The following is a 26,326-nucleotide window of genomic DNA, read 5'->3' on the forward strand; positions in this document are numbered from 1 at the left end:
AATATTTAAAGACTTTTTTTTTTTAGAGACAGGGTCTTGCTCTTGTGCCCATGCTAGGTGTAGCAGTGTGATCACAGCTCACTGCAGCCTTGAACTCCTGGCCTCAAGCTATCCTCCTGCCTCAGCCTATCAAAGTGCTGGGGTTACAGGTGTGAGCCACCAAACTTGGCCCCAATACTTAAAGACTTTTCTGATGAGATAATGATATTAAAAATGTGATTAAAAACATTTTGTACTGAAATGAGTGAATATTTGGAAGACCCAAGTAATTCAGAGAACCTATATTTTCTAACTGGGGGAAAGCTATTCAAAGTGCTAGACAAACAAGCATATGAAGAAAAGCTCAGTATCGCTGATCATTAGAGAAATGCAAATCAAAACTACAGTGACATACCATTTCACACAACTCAATGGCTATTACTAAAAAGTCAAAAAATAACAGATGCTGGCAAGGGTGCAGAGAAAAGGGAACGCTTATATGCTGCTGGTGGGAGTGTAAATTAGTTCAACCATTGTGGAAATCAGTACGGCAATTCCTCAAAGAGCTAAAAACAGAACTACCATTCAACCCAGCAATCCCATTACTGGTTATATACTCAACAGAATATAAATCATTCTACCATAAAGACACATGCATGCGAATGTTCACTGCAGCACTCGCTATATACAATAGTAAAGAAATGGAATCAACCTAAATGCCCATCAATGACAGATTGGATAAAGAAAATGTACATACATACCATGGAATACTATGCAGCCATTAAAAAGAGTGAGAGCATGTCTTTTGTGGGAACATGCATAGAGCTAGAGGCCATTATCCTTAACAAACTAACACAGGAACAGAAAACCAGATACCACATGTTCTTGCTTATAAGTGGAAGCTAAATGGTGAGAACTCATGGACACAAAGAGGGGAACAATAGACACTAGGGCCTACTTGAGGGTAAAGGAGAGGAGGGAGAGGATCAGAAAAAGTAACTATTGGATACCAGGCTTAGAACCCAGGGTAACGAAATAATCTGCACAACAAACACCTGTGACATGAGTTAACCTTTATAATAAATCTGCACATGTACTCCCTGAGCCTAAAACAGAAGTTAAAAAAAAGGCAAGACTATTAAGATACTCATATCACCATTTTTCAATTAAATATCTGTATAATACCAGATTTTCTTCATATACCTTCAACCACAATTACATATTACAATAAAGAGAATGCAGAAATAGATATGAGGATCTAGTTGGCTTCTATCAAATCAGACATTAAAAAGATTTGCAAAAATGTAAAAATGTCATTCTGCAAACTTTTCTGTGAAATCTTATTTTCATAAAAATGCTATTTAAGTAATGGATTTATTATTACATTAAATGAATTAAGTATTTTTAAAATTTGTTTTTATTTCTAATTAAATAAATATCATTAACGATAACATATATAAACAAAGCTCTTTGGGGCCCTCAATAACTTTTTTTTTGAGAAGGAATCTTGCTCTGTCATCCGGGCTGGAGTACAGTGGCACAATCTCAGCTCACTGCAACCTCCGCCTCCCGGGTTTAATCAATTCTCCTGCCTCAGCTTCCTGAGTAGCTGGGATTACGGGCACATACCACCATGCCCAGCTAATGCTGTATTTTTCGTAGAGATGGGGTTTCACCACGTTGGCCAGGCTGGTGTTGAACTCCTGACCTCAGGTGATCCACCCACCTTGGCCTCCCAAAGTGTTGAGATTACAGGCCCCTTAAAGGGGGCCAGGTGCAGTGACTCACGCCTGTAATCCAAGCACTTTGGGAGGCTGAGACAGGCGGATCACTTGAGGTCTGGAGTTTGAGACCAGCCTGGCCAACGTGGTGAAATCCTAACTACAAAAAACACAAAACTGGCTGGGCGAGGTGGCACGTGCCTGCAATCCCAGCTACTCAGGAGGCTGAGGCAAGAGGATCGCTTAAACCCAGGAGGCGGAGGTTGCAGTGGGCCAAGATCGTGCCACTGCACTCCAGCCTGGGCGACAGAGTGAGACTCCATCTCAAACAAACTTTTAATGGTATTAAAGAGGTCCTGAGACCAAGAATAAATGAAAGTAAATGGTGAGAGGTAAGACTGCAAAGATAAACTGGGGTCAGCTGTGAAAGGCACTGTATGATGTGGAATAAGGAACACAGACTTAATCTTGTGGGGTACTGGGGAGATATAAGGCGGCAGCCACCATATTGTAGAAAGAACGGGTTCAGGGTCAGAAGAATAAAGACATGGCCACATGGTAAATCCTTACGGTAAACATTGTAGCTATCATCCCAATGTTTATCCTCTGTCCCTCCCTCCAATTGTGTGGTAACCTTGTGTTTTTGTTTGTTTGTTTGTTTTTAATGATTTAAGACTTTATTGTCATTTGAGGGTCTGTTTTCCAAATGATCTCTAGTAAATATATTGGAATAATTACAAATTCTAAGTCCCAATTTACCGATACGGCACGATTCTCAGAACTTCCCCTCCACTGACTGCCAGGCAATCGTCAGCACCAGACAAGGCTGCCCACCACTAGTATCTTTCACTGCAGCCCTCCTGGGCTCAAGCAATTCTCCCGCCTCAGCCCCCCAAGTAGTTGGACTACAGGCGGATGCCATAGCTGTGTGGTAGCCTTGTGATTTAGGGACCTGAATCCAGCTCCAGGGGTTGGAGAACCTGAATGGTGTGAGTCAGTTCTAATCCTCTTGTATCAGTAGTTGGTTTATGGATAGGTGGCCTTCTGATATAGTCTCCAATGATTCCTGCCTCCGGTATCTCTACATCACATTCTTGTGTAATCACTGCCCCTTGAGTGTGGGCTGGACCTAGTGACTTGCTTGTAATAAACAGAATGAAGCAAAAGTGATGGGATGTCACTTCTGAGATTAGGTTACAAAGGACTGATTTCTGTTTGCCAGCACTCTCTCTTGCTGACACTTTACTGCTTACTCTGATGAAGCCAGCTGCCATGCTGTGAGCTGCCTCATGGTGAGATCCATGGGGCAAGGCATCAGAGGAGGCCTCTGGGAAACAACTCATGAGGAACTGAGGCCTCCAGTCCAACAACCGTGAGGAGCTGAATTCTGCCAGGAACAATTTGAGTGATCTTAGAAGAGGATCCATCCCCAGTTGAGCCTTAAGATGATTTGAGTCCCTGCTGACACCTGGACTGCATTTTGGTATCTCAGTTCCTTTTGCAAGAGACCCAGAGACAGAGGATTTAGCAAGTTGCACCTGAATGGGTTCTTGATGAGTCTTGAAAAGATGAGATAATAAATGCTGCTTTAAGTCACTAGGTTTCAGTTACATGACAATAGATAACTAATACAGCAGGTGTAAGCCAATCAGTGCATGGTGTCCTCCTGGCCACAGATGAGTAACTTTCACCTTCTATCCATATGAATCGAAGGAACTCCAGGTATTCTAGATAAGGGCGCCTGCTCCTTTCTGTCTCCTTCTGCTAGTGGCAGGAGGGAGGAAGTACTCAGAGAGCCTCTGGTAGCAAAAAGGGACCCTCGTAAAAATCTCCTTTCTTTCCCTTAACAATATGCGTAACATCAACCCATCATCTGCTTTGAGACCATCAGGCTTTTTATCATTATGCCCTTTATTCTAGCTTACTTTGGATACTACAAGATGGGCTCCAGAGCACCCATCACTACCTGAACTCATATCCCCAGTCAGCTTTGCACAGGTCCTTTTATGGCCTCATTTCTTAACAGAACCCCCCATCCCATTCTTTAATCTCTTCTACTGGGCCCCCTGAAAACCACAGTTAGCCATTAGCAAAACTCCTATATTCTCAATTTGAATTTCCAAGATATTCCACTCAACAACTTGTTCTAACTAAAACCTGTTTTCTTCTAAGGGCAGTGCTGCCTCTTTCCCTGTAACCCTCTCAAATGGTAGCTCTGTTCTCTCCCACAGCTGTTGTACTACTACTTGCCCTGGAGGTGGAGAAGGTGTCCTTCTTGCTCCTCCCTACTATTTATAAGCTATTCATTCTTTCCCCTGTGCCTCACATTCCCTGAAAATAAAAGCCTCCCAGTTTTGAATCTCAGTTTAAGCTACTCCCCTCCTTACTGCAATCATCTACAGACTCCCTGGATTATTCTTCTTACTCCTTAAAGATTTCACTTCTGGCCCTCTGTCATTCATCATAATTCCTGTGATTTCAATATCCACATAGATTATCTTTCTAACATTCTGGTATCTCAGTTCCTTGGTGTCCTCTCTGCCAAAGATCCTGTCTTCTAAGACCCTACCTCAGTCACTCGCTCCCATGGTTTGTTCTTTCTCTTCTTTTCTCTCTCTCTCCCTTTCTTCTCCTTCTTTTTTTTTTTTTTTTTTTTTGAGATGGAGTCACTCTGTTGCCCAGGTTGGAATGCAGTGGCTCGATCTTGGCTCACTGCAACCTCTGCCTCCCGGGTTCAAGCGATTCTTATGCCTCAGCCTCCCGAGTACCTGTGACTACAGGTGTGCACCATCATGCCCAGCTAATTTTTGCATTTTTAGTAGAGACAGGGTTTCACCATATCGGCCAGGATGGTCTCAAACTCCTGATCTCAGGTGGTCGGCCCACCTCAGCCTCCCATAGTCCATGGTTCTTTCTTAAGACAAGTGATTCGCAACCACTGGGAGTAACTGTAAATACTGTCTTAAGCCACTGTTTTGAAAGCAAAATTATGTAGGCATTTTAGGTTATTATTAAGAACTCTGGGGTTCTACTGGCATTTAATGCACAGGGGCCACAGGTACGAAATGTCTTGTGATGTAGACAGTGCTCGTACAATGAAGAATTAAGTGTCCCACTAGAAATACTAGTAGCACCTGCACTGTCATTGGCAACTACTGCAACCTTTCCATGATTCTATTCAAATACTTCACTCTTCTATCACCATTTATATTTCCAGCTCATACTCAAAATCTATTGACTCTATCCCTTTCTCATTTACATCTTTCCTCTTAACATATGTTGGATTCCATGGTCCATTGTTATAATCCTTGTACACATCCTTAATTCCCTGGCCTCTAATCTTCTTTACCCTACACTCTGTGAAAACCTTAATTCTAGTTAAATTCAATTCTCTGTCCTGTGACTGAATAATTGAATATGCCTGGAGAAAAACAAACAACCATTGTGACCCCTCTCACTTCAAATTCAAGACCACTGGCCTCAAGTAAGCCTTTAGTATTACCTGGCAATTCCACTTCATTTCCCAAGTTCATTCATTCTCTTATTCTTCTAAATGACTATTTTCTACCTTTTTCTCTCTCTTGAATCTTCCCGCATTTTTTCCTATTCTCAGTCTCAAATGCTAACCTTGTTCCTTAAGAAAATAGAAGCAATCAGGTAAGAATTTCTACAAGCTCCCACCCCAAGTATCTACTTACCTGTATCTGTGCCCAAATACTCTGCCTTTCCTTCCAATTTAATGGATGAACCAAGGTAGCCCCTCCAGATGTGCACCAGATCTTATACCTTCTTTTTTTTTTTTTTCTTTTGAGACAGTCTTGCTCTGTCACCAGGCTGGAGTGCAGTGATGTAATCTCGGCTCACTGCAACCTCCATCTCCCGGGTTCAAGTGACTTTAGTGCTTCAGCAATTCTTTCTTACATTATCATTTTGTGATCATTTCTGACTTGGATCATTCTTACTAGCATATGTAAATTCTCCCATCAAGAAAAAAAAGACCTTCCTTGAACTTCTATCCCAAACCATGACTATTAAATATTTGAAAACTAAAACTATGCAATTAGCCCTACATGATATCAGGACTCATTATAAAGCTACTAAAATTAAGAGAGTGTGGTATTGACCAACAGAACAGAATAGGGAACCCAAAGAGAGACCTATGAATATATGACAGATGCACTGTGGATCAGAGAAAAAAGGAAGGACTATGCAATAAATGGTGCTGGTTCAAATGGTTATGCTTAAACAAGACAGAAAAATGCTAGCCATAAAAGGAAAGTTTGATAAAGCTGACTACAATACAATACAAATTAAAAAGTCTGTTTGCTAAAAATATCAGAAAGAAATTGAATAGACAAGCCATAAACTTGGAGAGGATATCTGCAAGAAATGTGACGATCCATGTTAGTTAGAATCCAGAGTATGTAGAGAAGTCCTACAAATCAGTAAGAAATGAAATCCAATAGGAAAATGGACAAAACCCAAAACAAGCACTGTACAGAAGAGAAAACATGGGTGGTCAACAAATATGAAAGGCAGCTCAACCTTATCATTAATCAGATAATTATAAATTAACACTATAACGGCCATGTTATACTCACTACATTGGCAAGAATTAAAAAGCCTGACTATGCCAAGTTAATCACAGGGAACTCTTCTACACCTCTAGTGAGAATGTCCAACTACTAAGGAAAATAATTTGGCATTATCTTGTAAAGTTAAAACCCATCTACTCACGACTCAGTATCTTCAGTTCTAGTTACATATCCTAAATAAACTCTTGTACACATATACTAGGAGACAGGCATGAGAATGCTCACAGCCACACAGTTCATAATAATTGCAAAAAGCTGGCCGGGCACAGTGGCTCACGCCTGTAATCCCAGCACTTTGGGAGGCCAAGGCGGGGAGATCACGAGGTCAGGAGATCGAGACCATCTTGGCTAACACGGTGAAACCCCGTCTCTACTAAAAATACAAAAAAATTAGCTGGGCGTGGTGGTGGGTGCCTGTAGTCCCAGCTACTCGGGAGGCTGAGGCAGGAGAATGGTGTGAACCTGGGAGGCGGTGCTTGCAGTGAGCCGAGATCGCACCACTGCACTCCAGCCTGTGGGACAGAGCGAGACTCTGTCTCGAAAAAAAAAATAAAATAAAATAACAATAATAATAATTGCAAAAAGCTGGAAACAACCCAATTCCCAATTGCCTATCAATAGGAGACTGGATAAATAAGTTGTGGTATACCCATAAAACTGAATTATTATACAGTAGTTAAAATACACTACTGCTACACATAACCACATGAAGGAATCTTGGGAAAACAGTGCTGAGTGAATGTCAGAAGTTTTTAAAAAGCTAAAAATAAGTAATATTAAACAATATACTGTTTAAGTATACACCTATATGTTAGGCATGGGCAAACATTTTAAAAAGAAAAGGAAATAACACAACATTAGTGGTCATCTCTGGGTAGGAAGAGGGACTGGAAAGAATACGTAAATAGATACAAGTTAATTGTGATGTTCTAGTTTTTAGGTTCGGTGGTAGGGTCACTTTATAGTTTATAACCTTATATTTATATATATTATTTTGTACATAATAAATATATCATTAAAAATAGGCTCTTGCTTCCTACATGAGCTCTTACTAGCTGTGTGATCCTAGGCCAATTCTTTCAGTCTCAGTTTCCCCAACTAAAAAGCAAAAGCAATACCTGCACCTACCTCCTGAAGTTTGTATGAGGATTAAATGAGATAATGCATGCAGAGCACGCACAATATGTGGCACACAGGATACTAGTGCTAGGTAGTAGCAGCTATTATGTTCTAAGGTGCTTTCAAGAAGAAATGGTTTTATTAGTGGTTAGAACAATGAATCTACAATGCATAGGATATATAGAATGAAAACGTAATCAGTAAAGTTGAAATCACGTGAATGGATAAGATGAACACAAGAAGTTTTCAGAGTAGAAGTGTGCCAAGTCAGACTGAAGAAAGGAGCTCTAGAAAAAGACTAAGAAGGAACAGGGAGAAGAAGAGGAAGAGATTGGTAACTTGGAGGAAAAGTCAGGAGGAGAAATGTCTGATGGTATTAAATTTTGCAGAGGTGAAAACGAAGACTAAACGAGACGTTGGATTGGGCAAGGAGAGGATCACTAGGAACCTTTACAAGAGCAATTTCAATGAAGTGGTCAAAGAAGAAATAAGTGCAACGGGTTAAGTCATAAGGAGGAGGAGAGGAAATGGAGACTGGGAGAAAAGATCATTCTTTTTACGAAGTTTAGAGATGAAGGGAAAAGTGAAAAGGGTAGAACGTAAGATTGAAGGGAGGTATTGTCAAGATTAAGGGAGACCTTAGGCTGTTTATAGGCAGGGGGAAGGAGCCAGTGGAAAAGAAGTTGTGGTATAGAAGAAGGGGACAAATGACGGAGTATGCTTTGGAGAAAACAGGAAGAGATAATATTCTGAACGACGACAATAGAAAGATGTAAATTAGTGCTTCTCAGACTTTCCTGTGCATATGAATTACTTGGGGTTGAGTTAAAATGCAGATTCTGATTCAGAATCTGGAGTTTGCGGCAGGTCTGAGATTCTGCATTTCTAACAAGCTCCCACCTAATGTTGATGCTACTGGTTCACCGACCACATTCTGAGTATTAAGGGGGTAGGACAACTCTTCCTTTGTCATGAGAAGTGCATCTAGAAATAAGTTTGGTAGTAAAGGGAAGAGAAATTGTTGGCGTTGTTGCTATTTGCATACTGAAGCGACCTGACATAAAGGTAGCAGGTGGAATAAAAAGAAAATCAAGTGAGCCAGGTATTCAAGCTCTCAGTGACTGTTAGCAGGTATATGTCCCTGGGAAGGCTGCTGGCAAAAGTAATGATAGAGGACTACTTATTAAAGAAAAGTCAAGAGGATGAAGATAAGCAGAGGACACAGTAGGGCTGAGCTGGGTGAGAGGAATAAGAGAACAATCAGAATCATAATACTTTGGGAGTAATTATAGATAACTGGGATGAAGGAAGAAAAGAGTTGAGAGGTAAACAGGACTGACACAAACAGGCAAGAACTCAGCGGAAACCAGATAAATTTCTTAGGTCATTATTTTTAAATGATTTGACGTTGTGTAACTAGTCTTCATAGAGGAAAGACTCATGGAAAATGCATGGGGGCAAAATTTGCCTCCACCAAGCTTTTTTACAAAGGTGGACTTACCTGTGCTTTGAAGTTAACAAAGGTTAACAAAAGTTATGAAGAGTCATCGTAGACAAATTTGTCCCTAGGGGTACTTTAAATATCAATATTCAAACATTGCTTGCATATTTAAAGTCCTCATGGGTACACTGAATTACACACTGCTTCTGGGAAAGAAGCAGCAGTATGTAATACTCTATTTTGAACATGCCATTGATTTTGTGATAAAAGAAATACAACTGTTGAATTTTGAGGTGGCATTTCATAATTTCAGTATTTCACACTGTACTTTAAAAACACTCTAAAGTTGCTAAAGTTAGTATAAAGAAAAATAAACCTGTTCATAGAGATCCAAATTGACAGGCAGGTATAATTCTCACCTGGCTCTTTTGTTCAGACTCTAAGAATTAAATTGATTATATTAAAGAGCTGAGTGGATGCATATAATAGGCTGAGAATACTTCTCCATTTATCAACACAATGTTTACTAATGCTGACATATGGATGCTGAATCTGAAGCAAAATGTCTTCTAATAGAAGGTAAGAGAAATTATAAGCACATCCTTACCCCTTCACTGGTTTTCTGCAAGTCTGAAGTTGTGTTTCTTGTGTCGTTGCCTGCATCTCCACCCTCAGAGCTGCTTTTGTTTTCCTCTTCTTTGCAGTCTTTGTCATCTTCATCTCCTGGAGATTTCCGGGACTGTTTAGAGGATTTCTAAATGTTTAGACAAGTTAAATATTACAGTCAAAAGCAGAAATCCAAATGTACAAGTAAGAGATGCAGAAATAGCTGACTTGCATCTATCTAGTCTTAGTGGTTGATAGAGGATATACTGATGCAACATGCAGTATGCCAAGGCTGAGCTAGGTGACACTGGACAAATCATTTCACCTCATTGGGCCTTGATTTAACTAGCTGGAAAGGAAGCAGAAGTGGGCTAGGTGACCTCTTAGTTATTTCCAGCAATGTGATATTAAAAGCAGAAAATGAAGATTAATGTACCTAGAACACTGTCAATGAATAAATACAGCTGGATGGACACCACCTTAAGAAGGCTACAGAACTGGAAGGTACCCTAAAGGTCATCTTGTCCTCCCCATCATTTTATAGTAGTGGAAATTGAAAGAAGTGAGGTGAACTGTCTAAGAGAATATATAGATATTCCTGCTGGAACACCTCTTGAAGCTGTTTGGCTAATGGGATACCCAGAATCATCTTGACAAAACTGTTTGATATAAACTAATCTTTTCAATTATGGAGCGTTATTTAAGAACTCAAGGCCATACTGGTGAACCAGTCCCTTTTCCTTGTCATCTTGCATTTGAAAACAAGATGAACTCTAGAGGAAGATGAAAATACAATTAGTTTGCCTCAAGAGTTGCTTGGCAGCATTGCGTTAAAATTATAGAAAGCTGGCCCCAATTGTGCGCCTTAAGAAAGTAAAATATAGTGTTTTTCTACACTTCCTCTTTGAGACATTTTAAGACTCTTCAAGCACATTGCAAATAAGAGGTAAGGCAAAACTGATTTTGCCAAGTTACTTCTGGTCTTCCAGAAACGAATGAGCAAACTGAAGCTTCTTCAGATAATCAATTTTTTAAAATGCAACTTTCAAAGAGAAAACATAGGCCGGGCATGGTGGCTCACGCCTGTAATCCCAACACTTTGGGAGGCCGAGGCGGGTGGATCACCTAAGTAAGGTCAGGAGTTTGAGATCAGCCTGGCCAACATGGCAAAACCCCGTCTCTACTAAAACTACGAAAATCACCTGGGGCCGGGCGCAATGGCTCACGCCTTTAATCTCAGCACTTTGGGAGGCTGAGGCGGGCAGATCATCTGAGCTCAGGGGTTTGAGACCATCCTGGCCAACACGGTGAAACCCCGTCTCTACCAAAAATACGAAATTAGCTGGGTGTGGTGGCGGGAGGCCTGTAATCCCAGCTACTTGGGAGGCTGAGGTAGGAGAATCACTTGAACCTGGGAGGTGGAGGTTGCAGTGACATTCAAGCCTGGGTGACAGAGTGAGACTCTGTCTCAAAAAAACAAAACACAAACAAAGAGAAAACATCCTCTAGCTGTGTGTCAGAATATATAATTAAACTGTTTCTATTTTACTTAACTGAAACTACCAGCCAAGCTCAAAATGTCAGTTTAAAATGTGATTTTTTACTTTTTACATGAAGGGAAACAGGGATTTAATAATACAAATGTGGAGTATTTCAAGTGACGATCAAGAATGACAATAGTAAAAGTGAAACACTTTCTCCTTATAATTATTAAAATGTAGCAACAGCTTTATATAGTAATTTTTCAAATAACAGTCCTCAATAGGCAGTTCTTTTTTTTTTTTTTTTTTTTTTTTTTTTTTGAGACGGAGACTCGCTCTGTTGCCCAGGCTGGAGGGCAGTGGGGCTATCTCGGCTCACTGCAAGCTCTGCCTCCTGGGTTCACACCACGCCCTTCTCCTGCCTCAGCCTCCCAAGTAGCTGGGACTACAGGCACCCGCCACCACACCCGGCTAATTTTTTTGTATTTTTAGTAGAGAAGGGGTTTCACTGTGTTAGCCAGGATGGTCTCGATCTCCTGACCTCATGATCTGCCCACCTCGGCCTCCCAAAGTGCTGGGATTACAGGCGTGAGCCACCATGCCCGGCCCCTGGCAGTTCTTATAATAATGAACAACTCCCTAAAATTTCTAATGCTCACAGAGGATCTTTATGAGTAACCTTATAAATTAGTTTATAAGTATTACAATTTGGCATGTATTTGGGATATACAGAATAGAATTAGCACATTACTAGAGTTTTATTAATGAGTCACAGCATTTAGTATTCTATGAAGAAATCTGGCTGCCAAGCTCTATTTGGTAACCTTGAAAAGTTTTTCAGATTACTGAAACTCCTGTAATTTTGGAGAAGGACTCGGTTTTATCAGTGTGGTCTTAAATTGGTTGTGTGTTTGATTTTTGCTATCTTTGTTTTTTTAAACTAAAATTACTGGTGGTTTATCAACATCAGTTTAGTTTGTTGTGAGGCTCTCATTAGTCCTATTGTACATAGTAAATAATTTGTATGCAAAATATTTTTGACCTATGATTTTCCAGTATCTGTTACGACTCAAATATGAATAATCCATAGCCTTACTGCTGAAGAGAGAAGACATATAATCTCCCTCAAATCTATTATAGCATGACTTTTCATTATGATTACTGAGCGTTTTCTTTAGAAAACTGAAATCAGGTGAGGTAGAGGAGACAGGTGTGGGGCCTTTTCCTCTACCCAACTGGAATGTAGTAAAAAAAAAAAAGTTTGTGAGCCACTAATTTTCCATGCAAAGGAAGACTATTCAACTCTTAAGAAATAGACATAAAAGCTGGCTGGGCGCAGTGGCTCACACTTGTAATCCCAGCACTCTGGGAGGTTGAGGCGGGCAGACTGTTTGAGCTCAGGAGTTTGAGATCAGCCTGGGCAACATGATAAAATCCGGTCTCTACTTTAAAAAAAAAAAAAAAAAAAAAAAAAGCAGCATGTGGTGATGCACGTCCGTGGTCCCAGCTACTGGGGAGGCTGAGGTGGGAGGGTAGCTTGAGCCCAGGGTGCAGAGGTTGCAGTGAGCCGAGATTGCACCACTGCACACCAGCCTGGGTGACAGAGCAAGACCCTGTCTCAAGACAAAGGAAAAAAAAAAAAAAAGGAAAAATCACCATATTTGTTTTTTAAAAAGCATTTGGGAAGCAAAAGAGGACAATGAAGTTATGCTAGGCGAGTGGTTCTCTAAATGTGGTTCCCAGATCAGCAGGATAAGCCTCACCTGGAAATTTGATTCCTAGACTCCACCCTAGACCTTCTGAAATAGAAATTCTGGGGATGGGGTTCAACAATGTTTCTATTTTACTTAACTGAAACTACCAACCAAGCCTAAAATGTCATGCTAAAATGTGGTGATTTTTACTTTTTACAAGAAGGGAAAACAGGGATTTAATGATACAAATGTGGAGTGTTTCCAGTTAAGATCAAGAATGATAGTAAAAGTGAAAAAACTTTTTGTTCTCCTAGTAAACGTAGTATAACTATTGAATGTGGCAAGCTTGTCAAACAATGTAAGCTTGTCTTTATAAATCTTCCATGTAATTTTAAAACATGTAACAGTTTGAGAACCATTATGCTAGGTTATTTCATTGATATTAAAAATAAAAAGCTATTCTTTTTTTTTTTTCCCCTTTGAGACAGGGTCTCACTCTGTTTCCCAGGCTGGAGGGCCGTGGCATGATCATGGCTCAATACTCGCCTGGACCTCCTGGGCTCATGCAATCCTTCCACCTCAGCCTCCCAAGTAGCTGGACTACAGGTGTGAGCAATCACTCCTGGCTAATTTTATTATTTGTGGAGATGAGGTCTCACTATGTTGACCAGGCTGATCTCAAACTCCTGGGCTCAAGAGATCCACTTGTCTCAGCCACTCAAAGTGTTGGGATTACAGGTATGAGCCATTGTGCCCAGCCAAAAGGCTATTAAATGATCATGAAGTTGTAATCTTCAAGGAAAGCAAAGGAAATGATCCCTTAATTTAAAACAGATAAACATTAGCAAGCTAAGTGTGTCTTTACCCTTTCTCTGCTTTAAATTTTAAGTCCACCCAGGTGGAGCCCCATTACTTTTGGTCTTTGTAACAAGCAATAAAATAATGGCATTTAAAAGCCACATATCCACACTATTAAATGCCTAGGCAACATTAGGTAGCTTAGATAATTTAGGGTTGCGCAACGCATTAGGTGGAAGCTCAGCAGGCAATCATAAATTAAGTAAAATCAATTCAAGTAGGTGTTTAAATGGAGTCCAAAATGCTAACAGAAATTCAGCTTAAAAAAATAATTGCAATGGAAGATAAAGTCTGACAAGAAAAATTCTAATTACTTTGTCGTCATTTGCAAACTTTATCCCCATCCAAGGCAATCACATGTTTTTCATTAGGTACACAGGAAATAATGCTGCATTCACACAATTCTGCCTGTATGCCAGTTGGGTAAGATTTTATATACTAACAAAATAAATACTGATAGTCTAATAAACTCTAGGTACTTGTTTTTAGAGTTTCCTAAGTATATTCAGCCACTAAATACCAGAATTTAAATAGAAGTAATTTATCCAGGTATTCAATCATGTGACAGACCAATTATAGTGAAACCTGTACCAATCTTTGGTCTTCAAGGATCCATTTATCTTGCTTTCAGTTTCTAAAAGGTGAATAATTTTCACAATCTCAGAGTTCTTTCAACTGTATTTCTGAATTACCATATGAAAAAACCTAGATTTTCAATTTGTAAATCTAGGATCATGTCATTTCTCTGTTTAAAATCTTCAAGTATTGTTAGATTTGGAATAAAATCCAAATTTCTCATTATGGCCTACAAGTCTGCATTATTAGGCCTTTGCCAGCCTTTCCCCCTTGGTCATGATTCTCCAGCCACACCTTCTTTCAATACAGGAAAAACATGCTAAACTCTTCCCTGCCTCAGAGCTTTGCTGCTACATTCCTTTCCCTCTGCCATATATGGCTTCTCCTCCCACTCTCTTCTTTGAGGTCTCAGCATAAACCACACATTTTCAGAAAGCCCTGGCCACCCTATCTAAAATAGGGGACCTATTTTAGGTCCCCCTGCTCCCATTCAATTCCTTCACATCCTTTCACAACTTATTATTTACGTGATTACTGTGTGCTACCCCCACTCTCTGTTGTACTATAATTTATGTGAAGGCAGGAATGGAGTTGCTCACCACTGTATACCTAGTCTGGTGTCTGGAATAGACTAGGTGATCAGGAAATAAAAGAACTGAATAAATAAACAGCCAAAGCATATTCTTTGAAGCAGAATGACAAGTAAAAATATATCTTTTTACAGTCATGTCACATAGTAATGTTTTGGTCACTGACAGACCACATATACGAAGCCTGGACGTGCGGTAGGCTGTACCACCTACGTTTGAGTAAGTATACTCTATGTCTCTATGTTGTTTGCACATTGACAAAATTGCCTAATGATGCATTTCTTTTTTTTTTTTTTTGAGACGGAGTCTCGCTCTGTCACCCAGGCTGGAGTGCAGTGGCACGATCTTGGCTCACTGCAAGCTCCGCCTCCTGGGTTCATGCCATTCTCCCACCTCAGCCTCCTGAGTAGCTGGGACTATAGGCGCCCGCCACCACGCCCAGCTAATTTTGCTTTTATATTTTTAGTAGAGACGGGGTTTCACCGTGTTAGTCATGATAGTCTCGATCTCCTGACCTTGTGATCTGCCTGCCTCAGCCTCCCAAACTGCTGAGATTACAGGTGTGAGCCACCACGCCCAGCCATGATGCATTTCTTAGAACCCCACAGTTAAGTTACATGTGATGCATTTACACATATAGTACATAGACATAGTCTTGAATTATAGGGTGTCTCCTACATTTCTCAATTCTTTAGAGCTCGTCTGGAGGTTGTTGTACCAGGCAAAGCTACTCATATATCCTTAACTAAAGAACAGTTCTCCTCCAACTAAAAAGGTGGTATTTTCAGGGCCAAATCAGCCCTAAAGAGTCAATAGTCAGATTGCTCTAATATCTAAGGTTACCTGACTTCCCTCTGCTGTATTTTGTCCCTAAAGGCAGAGGCTCCATAGAATTTAGTATATTTCTATGTACCCAATAAACACATGGAAAATAATCTAAAAATGTTTAATGGATATGCTTATAACATTAATAACAATGAGAAGTTTCTTAGTAACCTTTGAAGTATATGACTTTTTCCGTTTTGAGCCTGCTTTTTCATTCTTTCTTTTGCCTTTTCCATCTTCTTCTACTCTATCACCTTCTTCCTCACTGCTTGCATCTGCAGTATTTCCACCTTCTCCCTCAGTTTCTGAAGAGCTCTGTTGCTGAATTGCCTAAGAAATAATAAAATATTAGCTGATTACATTTTTGAAAAAATAGCAAAGAACAAACCCTGAAAAGAACTACTCTGTTTTAATTTGAAAGGGTTCCGCTTACTCGGAAGATTTTCAAAAACAAAGCGCTGCAAACTGAATTTTCCAATGGACACTTGATTTGAACTCTTCTGATTAAGAATTACATTTAATCCAAAATGCTACTGGAGTCAAAAAGAATTCTGACTTCAAGGTAACTATTAGTAGAAAGGACGTATAAGATTTGAAAAAGTGTTAAAACCAAAGAAGTGAGATATAGCAAGTGACAAGGAGGTAAGCCATTACCTGGTATCCAGTAAACTTTACTCCTGGGTTATTTTCTATTTCCCACAATCCTTCGTTAAATCCTTTCCGTTTGTTTGACTTTCCAAACTTGTCTTTGTACTCCTTATATGGAAAAAGGTCTTTGGGACCTAGAAATGCACTGCAGAGACATATTAGAAATAGAATTGACACACTGACCTTCAAAGGTAAGATATTTTAAACATCAATATCAGTGAAGACGTCAGAGCATACTATAGCAAACAAATCTAAAGTACATATAAACCCTTCAAGTTAGGCACATATTACGAGGTGTTTTAGACACATCAAGGCAGAAAAAATGGATAGCTAAGCACACAAGCCAGCCACCTGGATTGCGCTACTTTGATTTTACTTTTAAATTATCAATATCTTCATTTAAAAACCGATTTTTAGTTACATAAGTAGAATTAAATATGTCTACTTGGGCCACCTAAATCATCATCTTAAACTAAGATTTATCTATATTAATCTTACCATAAGTAAGGGTTTTGTGAAATTCACAGTAAAAATATAAATACTAGAATAAAAAAAGATTTTAACTCTCTATATAGTACTTCCCCACTTAACTGTGGTTTTGCCTTCTGTGGTTTTAGTTACCCATAGTCAACTGTGGTCCAAATATATTCAATGGAAAATGAACAATTCGTAAGTTTTAAATATTACACCCCTCTGAGTAGGCGATAAAATCTCACGCCCACTCCATCCTGCCTGGGACATGAATCATCCCTTTGTCCAGCATATCCATCATATTTGCACTACCTGCCCACTAGCTACTTAGTAGCTGTCTCTGTTATCACATGGAAAAATCATAGTATATATAGGCTTCATACTATCCACGGTTTTAGACATCCACTGGAGGTCTTGGAATGTATCCCCTACAGATAAAGGGGGCACCACTGTACCGCGTTAGTATATTTATTCACTATTATTTCTTTTCTTTTTTTTTTTGAGATGGAGTTTTGCTCTTGTTACCCAGGCTGGAGTGCAATGGTATGATCTCGGCTCACTGCAACCTCCATCTCCCGGGTTCAAGGGATTTTCCTGCCTCAGCCTTCCAAGTATGGGATTACAGGCATGCTCCACCACACCTGACTAATTTTGTATTTTTAGTAGAGGCGGGGTTTCACCACATTGGTCAGGCTGGTCTCGAACTCCTGACTTCAGGTGATCCGCCCGCCTCGGCCTCCCAAAGTGTTGGGATTACAGACATGAGCCACCGTGCCCGGCCTATTATTTCTACAAATTAAAAAATCATTTTAGTGTTTAATGAGACACTAAGTAAGAAAAAAATTAGAAGTGACAAAGCAGATAGACTCTTATCCAATTTAAACCACATCCTAAATTAATCATAACCAAGAAAAAAAAAAGAAGTTAGAACAAATTCTAAGCCTGGCTAATAGATCTGAGCATTCAAATCAGAGTCTTTAGCATTAGGCCACAGTTCTGGCTGACACCCCTAGAGCTTACTTTTCAAACTGAGATTCACATATTCCTTCATTCAACAAACATTGATTGAACATTTGTTAATACAATGTGCCAGGCACTATTCCAGAGGAGCTACAGGGAACAAAGAGACAAACATCTCTGTTTTCTTGGAGCACAAGTTCTAGTGGCAGGGGTGGGAGTTTGGAAAATAAAAAGATAAACAAAATATACAGTATGTGTGCTAAAAAAAATAAAGCAGAGAAGGATGGGAAGAATAGGAGACGGATTTTATAATTATAGACATACAGATCAAGGAAGGCAAAGGGAATGGCTAAGTAAAGAACAAAGAAAGCGAAGGAACAACTCATGCAGTTACCTGGAAAAGAAAAGAACAAGTTGAAGAAAGAGCAAGTACAAGGTCCCTCAGGTGGGAGAGGAAGAGTGCCTCCTAAGTTTGAGAAACAGAAGAGGTCAGTGTGGCTAGAGTGAAATGAGTGACGGACGACCGGTGTGAGACAGGTTAACAGAGTGGGGGCACAGATTATTTAGGGCCTTGAAGGCTACTATAAAGGCTTTGAGTGAGATGGGAAGCCATTAAAGGTTCTGAGAAGAGAAGTGGCAATTTATGTTTTAATAGGATAACTTTGGCTGCTGTACTGAAAACAAACTGAAGACTTAGTTGCTACAGTAGAAGCAGGGAGACTAATTAGAAGGCTTCTGAAGTAATGATGCTGACTTGAACCAGGGTGTAAGCAGTACCGTTGGTAAGAAGTGGTCAGATCCTGAATTCATTCTCAAGAAATAGCATCAAGATTTGTTGATGGGCTGGATATGGCATATGTGAGAAAGGGTGGAAGAGTTGAGGATACCTCTAAGGATTTTTTTTTTTTTTTTTTTTTTTTTTTGAGACGGAGTCTCACTTTGTCGCCAGGCTGGAGTGCAGTGGCACGATCTCGGCTCACTGCAACTTCCGACTCCCTAGTTCAAGCGATTCTTCTGCTTCAGTCTCCCGAGGACCTGGGATTACAGGCATGCGCCACCACACCCAGTTAATTTTTGTATTTTTAGTAGAGACGGGGTTTCACCATGTTGGCCAGGATGGTTTTGATCTCCTGACCTTGTGATCCGCCCACCTCAGCCTCCCAAAGTGCTGGGATTACAGCCATGAGCCACCGCACCTGGCCATCTCCAAGGTTTTAGACTGAGAAATAAGGAGTTGGTATTTACCGAAATTGAAATATTTTTTGGAGGAACAATATTTGGGGGCAAAAAACTCAGTTTTGAATGCTACATTTAAAATCCAGTTTAGACATCCAAGTGGAGATGTAAGGCAGCTGGAGAGAGGACTCTGGAGTAGAGGGGAAAGGTGTAAGCTAGAGATGTAAATTTGGAAATTATCAGTAAAGAGAAGATACTGAAAGCTTTCAGATGAGAGGTTAACAGTTTACTATTAATCTCTGTAAATTCCATTTTCTGCCTGGGTCTCAGTGTTGATCCCTCAAATTGTCCAGCTGATCAAAAACTTCAAGTTCATTAAAACTCCTGGGTAAGCTTTCTGAATCCAGAGCGGTTTAAGAAGCACCAAACTTTTAAGAAGCACCAAACTTTTCCTCAATGTTCACCTTTAATTGCTCAGTCAGCATGATTCCACCTCATTGAACCCAGAAATAATTTATTACATTACTGGACATCTTAATAAAACAAGTCAAAGTCTTGCTTGATAAACTGAACACAATAAATGGACTTTGTGTATGGCAACTTCACTTTTAGAGGAATTTGTCGTGAATTATTAGACTCTAGCTTTTAACCTTCCCCAGTCTTTGACTCTATGCTTAAGAAATAACTGTGGGCTAAGCTGCCTGGTATTCATATTAGCTACTTGATGCTAATCAGAGCTTGCCTATACTTATTTTTTTGGGCAGGGGAGAAAGGGTCTCTCACTGTAGCTTTGGCTTCCAGGCTCAAGTGATCCTCCCACCTCAGGCTCCTGAGTAGCTAGGACTACAGCCACCATGCCTGGCTAATGTTATTTTTTGTAGAGACAGGATCTCACTATATTGCCCAGGCTAGTCTCGAACTCCTGAGCTAAAGTGATCCTCCAGCCTTGGCCTCCCAAAGTGCTGGTATTACAGGCATGAACCACTGCACTCAGCTGCCTATACTGTAATAATGCCACAAGAGTCAGGGCTAATGGTCATTATTTTTTGATGAAAGAGTTAACAATTTTTGCCTTCTTTATTTTTATCTTGTCCCACTTTTGGATGTATGAGATGGACGTCTTCCTGCTACAGGAAGCATTCTTTTATGAATAAATGATACATTTTTACTAGCATTCCGCAGGAATGACTTTAACTGACAACTGGCCATGTTAGCTACTGCCGGCAAGAGGGAGCCTGAATGAACTATTCTAAAACAAGTTGTAATTTTTTGATAAACAACCCTGTTTTTTTCTGGATTATAGATAATTGGATAAATCAAATCCCCTCTCAATTGGTTAATTGCTGTATGTTTTACAATTTTTTAAGCGTAGAAAAGAAAATACATTTTTTCAAAGCTGAATGCACTGATGATGATGTATTTTTCCATGTTAAGGGTTCCTTGAAAATTGTCTAGACTAAAACTACTGGGTTTATGTTAGAAGCAGAAGAACTTGAGGCTCCAGTCACCTACCTCAGAATTACAACAGATTCAAAGTCATGTTCTGAGGAAAATTCTGGTCCTGCCTAGGGTACTCCTTTAGCTGAACCAAACGTAGCCTTCTTGTTAAGCTCACCTCACTTTTCACATACCTACCCTGCATCATTTAACTAATTTTAATTTAATTGATAGCTATTTTTTAAACACCTACCATGGGCCAGGCACTGTGTTAAGCACTGTGTAAGCAGAGTAAGAAACACTGACATAATTTCTGCCTTCAGAGAGGGTGAACATTCATACTTGCCAGGACAAGTATAATCTCAGGTTCAGGGACACCCAATACTTAGTAAAAGTTCAGTAGAACCAATGTTATGACAGGTTTTTTGAAGTTAATTCTCCCCCAGGTATTTTTAAATCTGCTTCTGGATGATGAAACCAGCAAAAAATCACACATAGACTACTGTACAACCACATCACTTGGAGATGGGTTCTAAAAAAATCAAACCAATGGTACAAAAACAAAATGGGGGCAGGAATAAGGAAAATGCAAAAATATGCATCATAAAGCCCTGTGCATTTATTATAGGTAAAACTTATTTCTAAGCTTTCTAGCAACCTCTCTTAAGGAGGACAACATAATCAGTTGCATAGTCCATAATGTCTATTACATAAAAATAATACAAAAGTAAGTAAAACTTCCTGAGAGAAATTACAATTATTTTTCACATGAAAAAAAGTCTGTCTTGAGAGGCTTCTCCTGACTCTCTTTCAAGACAAGAATGAGCAAGATGTTGGGTGGCAGAGACAACAAGCTAAGAAAGTTCATGCTAGGCTCTACTAACATTCAAATGAACATAAGTGATGACCCTGAATTTGAAGACTTTAAAATTTTGTGACAGTTTTTAGCTTTTCTCCACATTTCCAATTTCTGTTCCATTTGTTTTTTGTTGTAAATAACCATATCCGTTTCCAGTGTGTCAAACATTGCCAACTATTCCACAGTATTCGTGCTCTTCTTTTTTCCTATACTGGATATTCCTTCCAATTTTTAAAGCAGGATACAGAGTTGCCCAGCTAGAGACTGTTTCTCAGCTTCCCTTGTAGCTAGATGTGGCCACATCACCAAGTTCTTGTCACTGGAATGAATGCAAGTGTAAATGATATACAGTAAGTCCACACTTAATGTCGATAGGTTTTTGGAAACTGTGACAACACTGAACAAAAAGAAGTTAGTTGACAGCCTGCTGTCTGATGTTTCAAGTCGCAGTTTCCAGGAACCTATCAAGTTAAGTGAAGATCTACTGTATGTAACTTCCCTGTCATTTCCCTACAAGGAACTACTTGTTCTTCACCTCTTCTCTTTCCTCCTTCCCACTGCCTGCAAGATGCACATGTGCTGCTGAGCCAGTTTTTTTGTTTTAGCAGTTAATGACAGGACAAGAAAACAGAAGCAGCTCGGGTCCCTAGAGCAATGTAGTCTATCCACCCCAATCTACCTGCCTACCTCTGAATTATTTCAAAAGAAAGAAAGAAACTTCTATACTATTTGAGACATTGTATTTTTAGGTTCCTTTATTACATCGGTGTAGTCTGTACACCAACAAATACAGTTAGAAAACCTAAAAAAGGTGGTATATTTCCTTGAGGGCCCAACAAGGTGAAAGAGCCAGAGAGAACATAACTTTTTTCTGTGAAATATGAATGGAAAAAACTTCTCTGGAAGGGAAATATATAAGAGCAATAGAAGAAATTACTGGGAGTGGTATAGAAACCACTCTAGGACTTAAAATTGTCCTAGAGGAGACTTCTGGGTGATAACCAACATTTAAGCAGAAACACAAATGACATTCAAAAGCAAAGATATGCTTTTAGTCAAAGACTTCTATCATGAAAACTATTTACATTAACAAAAATACATTATTAACTTTGGCAATTTTATATAACTGATTATAATGATTTTAACAAGATGTAAGATGTCAGAGATCATCCATAACAATGTAGCATAGCAGACTCAAGTTAGAGCTGTTGAAACTACTTTTGCTAACTTACGTTTCATGGGTGCCAAAAAAGAAGATAGGATACTTGTTTGCTGGAGGCTTCACAGCTCCCTCTGGGAGTTCATCAATCTATGAAAGATAAATTTAGTTACTGAGTGAGTGGTTATCATAAATACAATGTGAGCATTGTTCTGATAATTTACTGCTAATTTCAAAATAAAATCAATCAAAACTCAAATAGTTTTTTAGAACTTTACAAAATGATTCTAAAGTTCCTATTTGGCCCACCACATGGAAGTCAACTCTAGGAATGGATTACAACCATTATAATAATTTATAAGCAGGAGCCAAAACTACTCATTTCCTTTGACTCAACAGAATTACTCCGGGGAATCTGTCCTAGTGAAAAATTAGAGTAACCAAAAAAAAAAAAAAAAAAAGAATACAAAAAGATGTACTTCTTTTGAGTAACAGTGAATACATATACATCCCTAGAAACATAAATAATGCATAACAGAATCATAAAAACTTAATTTGATGAACTATTATGCAGTCATTAAAAGACATCATCTCTTGCCTGGACTACTACAAGTCTCTCTTCCCACCCATTTAAAGTAGAATTCCCTTTGAAAATGCGCATCTGATTATGTCACTTCCTTACTTCAAATCTGTCTATAGCTTCTCATTGCTTACAACATTCCTAGCTGTACATCTGACTCACTTATGGAGCTTTAAAAAAATAAAGATATTTCAGCCCTTCCTTCCTCAGATCTACCAATTCTTACTTATAGCTGAGGTTGAGAATCTCTGATAGGATAAAGTCAAAATTCCTTAGAATACTATATAATTACACATACATTATTCCTTAGAATGTTTCAAGAAAGGGTTTCGACCAGTCTAAACTCCTGTCACTTTTCTCTCCTCATGCCATGATTCAGCAGTGTGAAACTGCATGGAGTTGTTTATAAGCATGCTATTTTATTTCATGTAGCCTTCTCTGATGGTTGAACTTCTCATCTTTCAGACATATAATGTTCAATTACAAAAGTGAGTATTTACAAGAAGAAAATAAACCACAAGAAAACTGCCAGAACTTTTCTTCTGAGACGCCATCAGGCAAGTTCCCAGAAATGCTTACATAGAAATGCTTTCTGGTTATACCTCAGCTTCCCCTCTCTACCTCAAACATGACAACTCCCAGCATTTATAGGCGTCTAGCAAGTGGGGAACCCTGAAATTTAAGTTTCATTAGCTTCATTGTAAATCCACCTCTGTATGTCACTCTCTTGAAGCAAGATCTATGTACGAGTCTTGGGTACAACTTTGTCACTTATTGGCTGTGTGATCTTGGGCCAGTCACTCAACTGCAGTTTCTTTATCTCTTCACATATAACTACTGACACTCATCATATAGGGTTGCTGTGAGCAAATGAATGGTAGTTTAGAATCTCTAGCACATACCAGTTGCTTAATAAATGACAGGTAGTTGTTAACTGTTATTATTAGCTATCAGAGCCCCTAGAGAAATAGCCGGGCGCGGTGGCTCACGCCTGTAATCCCAGCACTTTGAGAGGCCGAGGCGGGCGGATCACGAGGTCAGGAGATCGAGACCATGGTGAAACCCCGTCTCTACTAAAAATACAAAAAATTAGCTGGGCGCAGTGGCGGGCGCCTGTAGTCCCAGATACTCGGGAGGCTGAGGCGGGAGAATGGCGTGAACCCGGGAGGCGGAGCTTGCAGTGAGCCGAGATTGCGCCAACCCGGGAGGCAGAGCTTGCAGTGAGCCGAGATTGCGCCACTGCACTCCAGCCTGGGTGACAGAGCAAGAATCCATCCCAAAAAAAAAAAAAAAAGAAATAGACTGACCAAGCAGATGGAAGAATTTCAGAGTTTGAAGACCGGTCTTTTGAACTAGTCCAGGCAGACAAAAATAAAGGAAAAAGAATTATAAAAAATGAACAGTCTTTGAGAAATACAGAATTATATAAAATGACCAAAACAAAGAATTACTGACATTCCTAAGAGAGAATAAGAAAAAGGAAACAACCAGGAAAATATATTTGAGGAAATAATTCAAGAAAATTTCCCAAATCTTAGTAAAGAAGTAGACATCCAGATGCAAGAAATCCAGAGAATACTGGTGAAATACTATACAAAATGAACATCACCAAGGCATATAGTCACTAGACTATCCAACATCAACTCTAAAGAAAAAAATATTGAAGGCAGCTAGAGAAAAAGGGCAGATTACATAAAAAGGGAACCCCAGCAGGCTAACAGCAGATGTCTCAGCAGAAACCTTACAAGCCAGGAGAGACTGGAGGCCTATTTCCAGCATTCTAAAATGAAAATAAATTCCAAACAAAAATTTCATATCCTACCAAACTAAATTTCATAAGCAGAAATAAAGGAAAAATAAAATATTTTCCAGACAAGCAAGTGCTAAAGGAATTCGTTACTACTAGACCAGCCTTAGAAGAGATCCTCAAGGAAGTTCTAAATATGGAAACAAAAGAATAATACCTGCTACCAAAAAAACACACTTGGGTACATAGCCTGCAGACCCTATAAAGTAACCACACAATAGAAAGTACAAAACAACTGTATTAGTCTGTTCCCACACTGCTATAAAGAAGAACCCGAGACAGGGTAATTTATAAAGAAGAGAGGATTAACTGGCTTATGGTTCTGCAGGCTGTACAGCAAGCATGGCTTCAGGGGACCTCAGGAAACTTACAATGCCTCAGGAAACTTACAATCATGGTGGAAGGTGAAGAGGAAGGAGGCACATCTTACATGTCCAGAGCAGGAAGAAGAGAGAAAAGGGGGAAGGTGCTACACACTTTTAAAGAAGATCTCATGAGAACTCACTCACTATCACAAGAATAGCAAAGAGGAAATCTAACCCCATGATCCAATTACCTCCCACCAGGCCCCTCCTCCAACACTGGGATTATAATTTGACATGAGATATGGGCAGGGACACAAATCAAACCATATCAGCAACCAACAACTTCATGACAGAATCAAAACCTTGCATATCAATAGTAACATTGAATGTAAATAGTCTAAATGCCCCACTTAAAAGGTACAGAGTGGCAAGTTGGATAAGAAAACAAGACTTACCTGTCACCTGTCTTCCAGAGACCCATCTTAGACGTAACGACACCCGTAAGCTCGAACTAAAGGTTTGGAAAAAGATCTACCATGTGAATGGAAAATATAAAAGAGCAGGAGTTGCTGTACTCAGATAAAACAGACTTTACATCAACAACAGTAAAAAAAGGACAAAGAAGGCTGAGTGCAGTGGCTCACCCCTGTAATCTCAACACTTTGGGAAGCCGAGGCAGGGGGATCACCCGAGGTCAGGAGATCGAGGCCAGCCTGGCCAACATGGTGAAACCCTGTCTCTACTAAAAATACAAAAAAAATTAGCTGGGCGTGGTGGCGGACGCCTGTAATCCCAGCTACCTGGAAGGCTGAGGCAGGTACCTGGAATCCCAGCTACCTGGAAGGCTTGAGCCCAGGAGGCAGAGGCTGCAGTGAGCCGAGACTGCGCCACTGCACCTCCAGGCCTGGGTGGCAAAGTGAGACTCCATCTCAAGAAAAAAAAAAAAAAAACAACAGTACAAAGAAGGGCAGTACATCATGAAGAATTAAATTCAACAAGAAGGTTTAACCATTCGAAATATGTACATGCCCAACATTGGAGCACCCAGATTCATAAAATAAGTACTTCCAGACCAATGAAAAGACAGCCACACAATAATAGTGGGAGACTTCAACACCCCACTGACAGCACGACAGCATTAGATAGATCATCAAGGTAGAAAACTAACAAAGAAATTCTGGATTTAAACTCAACACTTGGACCTAACAGACAACCACAGAATATTCATCCTTCTCATCTGCACACAGAACATACTCCAAGATAGACCACATGCTTGGCCATAAAGCAAGTCTCAATAAACTAAAAAATAAAAGATAAAAAATCATACCAACCATATTCTCAGGCCACAGTGGAATAAAAACAGAAATCAATACCAAGAAGATCTCTCAAAACCACAAATTACATGGAAATTAAACAACTTGCTCCTGAATGACTTTTAG

General features: G+C 39.6%; 1 protein-coding gene across 3 annotated transcripts in view; it reads right to left on the bottom strand.

Moving 5' to 3' along the window:
- The window catches only part of HDGFL3 (HDGF like 3), a 96,481-nt gene that overhangs the window by 30,587 nt on the left and 39,568 nt on the right, over positions 1–26,326 (bottom strand). For all 3 annotated transcript variants that reach the window (XM_032176257.2, XM_058427180.1, XM_032176258.2), the window contains exons 2-5: positions 22,269–22,345; positions 16,140–16,278; positions 15,657–15,815; positions 9,463–9,609 (exon numbers count right to left, since the gene is read on the bottom strand). In XM_032176257.2, the coding sequence (XP_032032148.1) occupies positions 9,463–9,609; positions 15,657–15,815; positions 16,140–16,278; positions 22,269–22,345 (522 nt within the window). The remainder of the gene's footprint in view (positions 1–9,462; positions 9,610–15,656; positions 15,816–16,139; positions 16,279–22,268; positions 22,346–26,326) is intronic.

The sequence above is a fragment of the Hylobates moloch genome, unplaced genomic scaffold, assembly GCF_009828535.3.
Source record: "Hylobates moloch isolate HMO894 unplaced genomic scaffold, HMol_V3 SCAFFOLD_14, whole genome shotgun sequence".
Taxonomy (NCBI): domain Eukaryota; kingdom Metazoa; phylum Chordata; class Mammalia; order Primates; family Hylobatidae; genus Hylobates; species Hylobates moloch.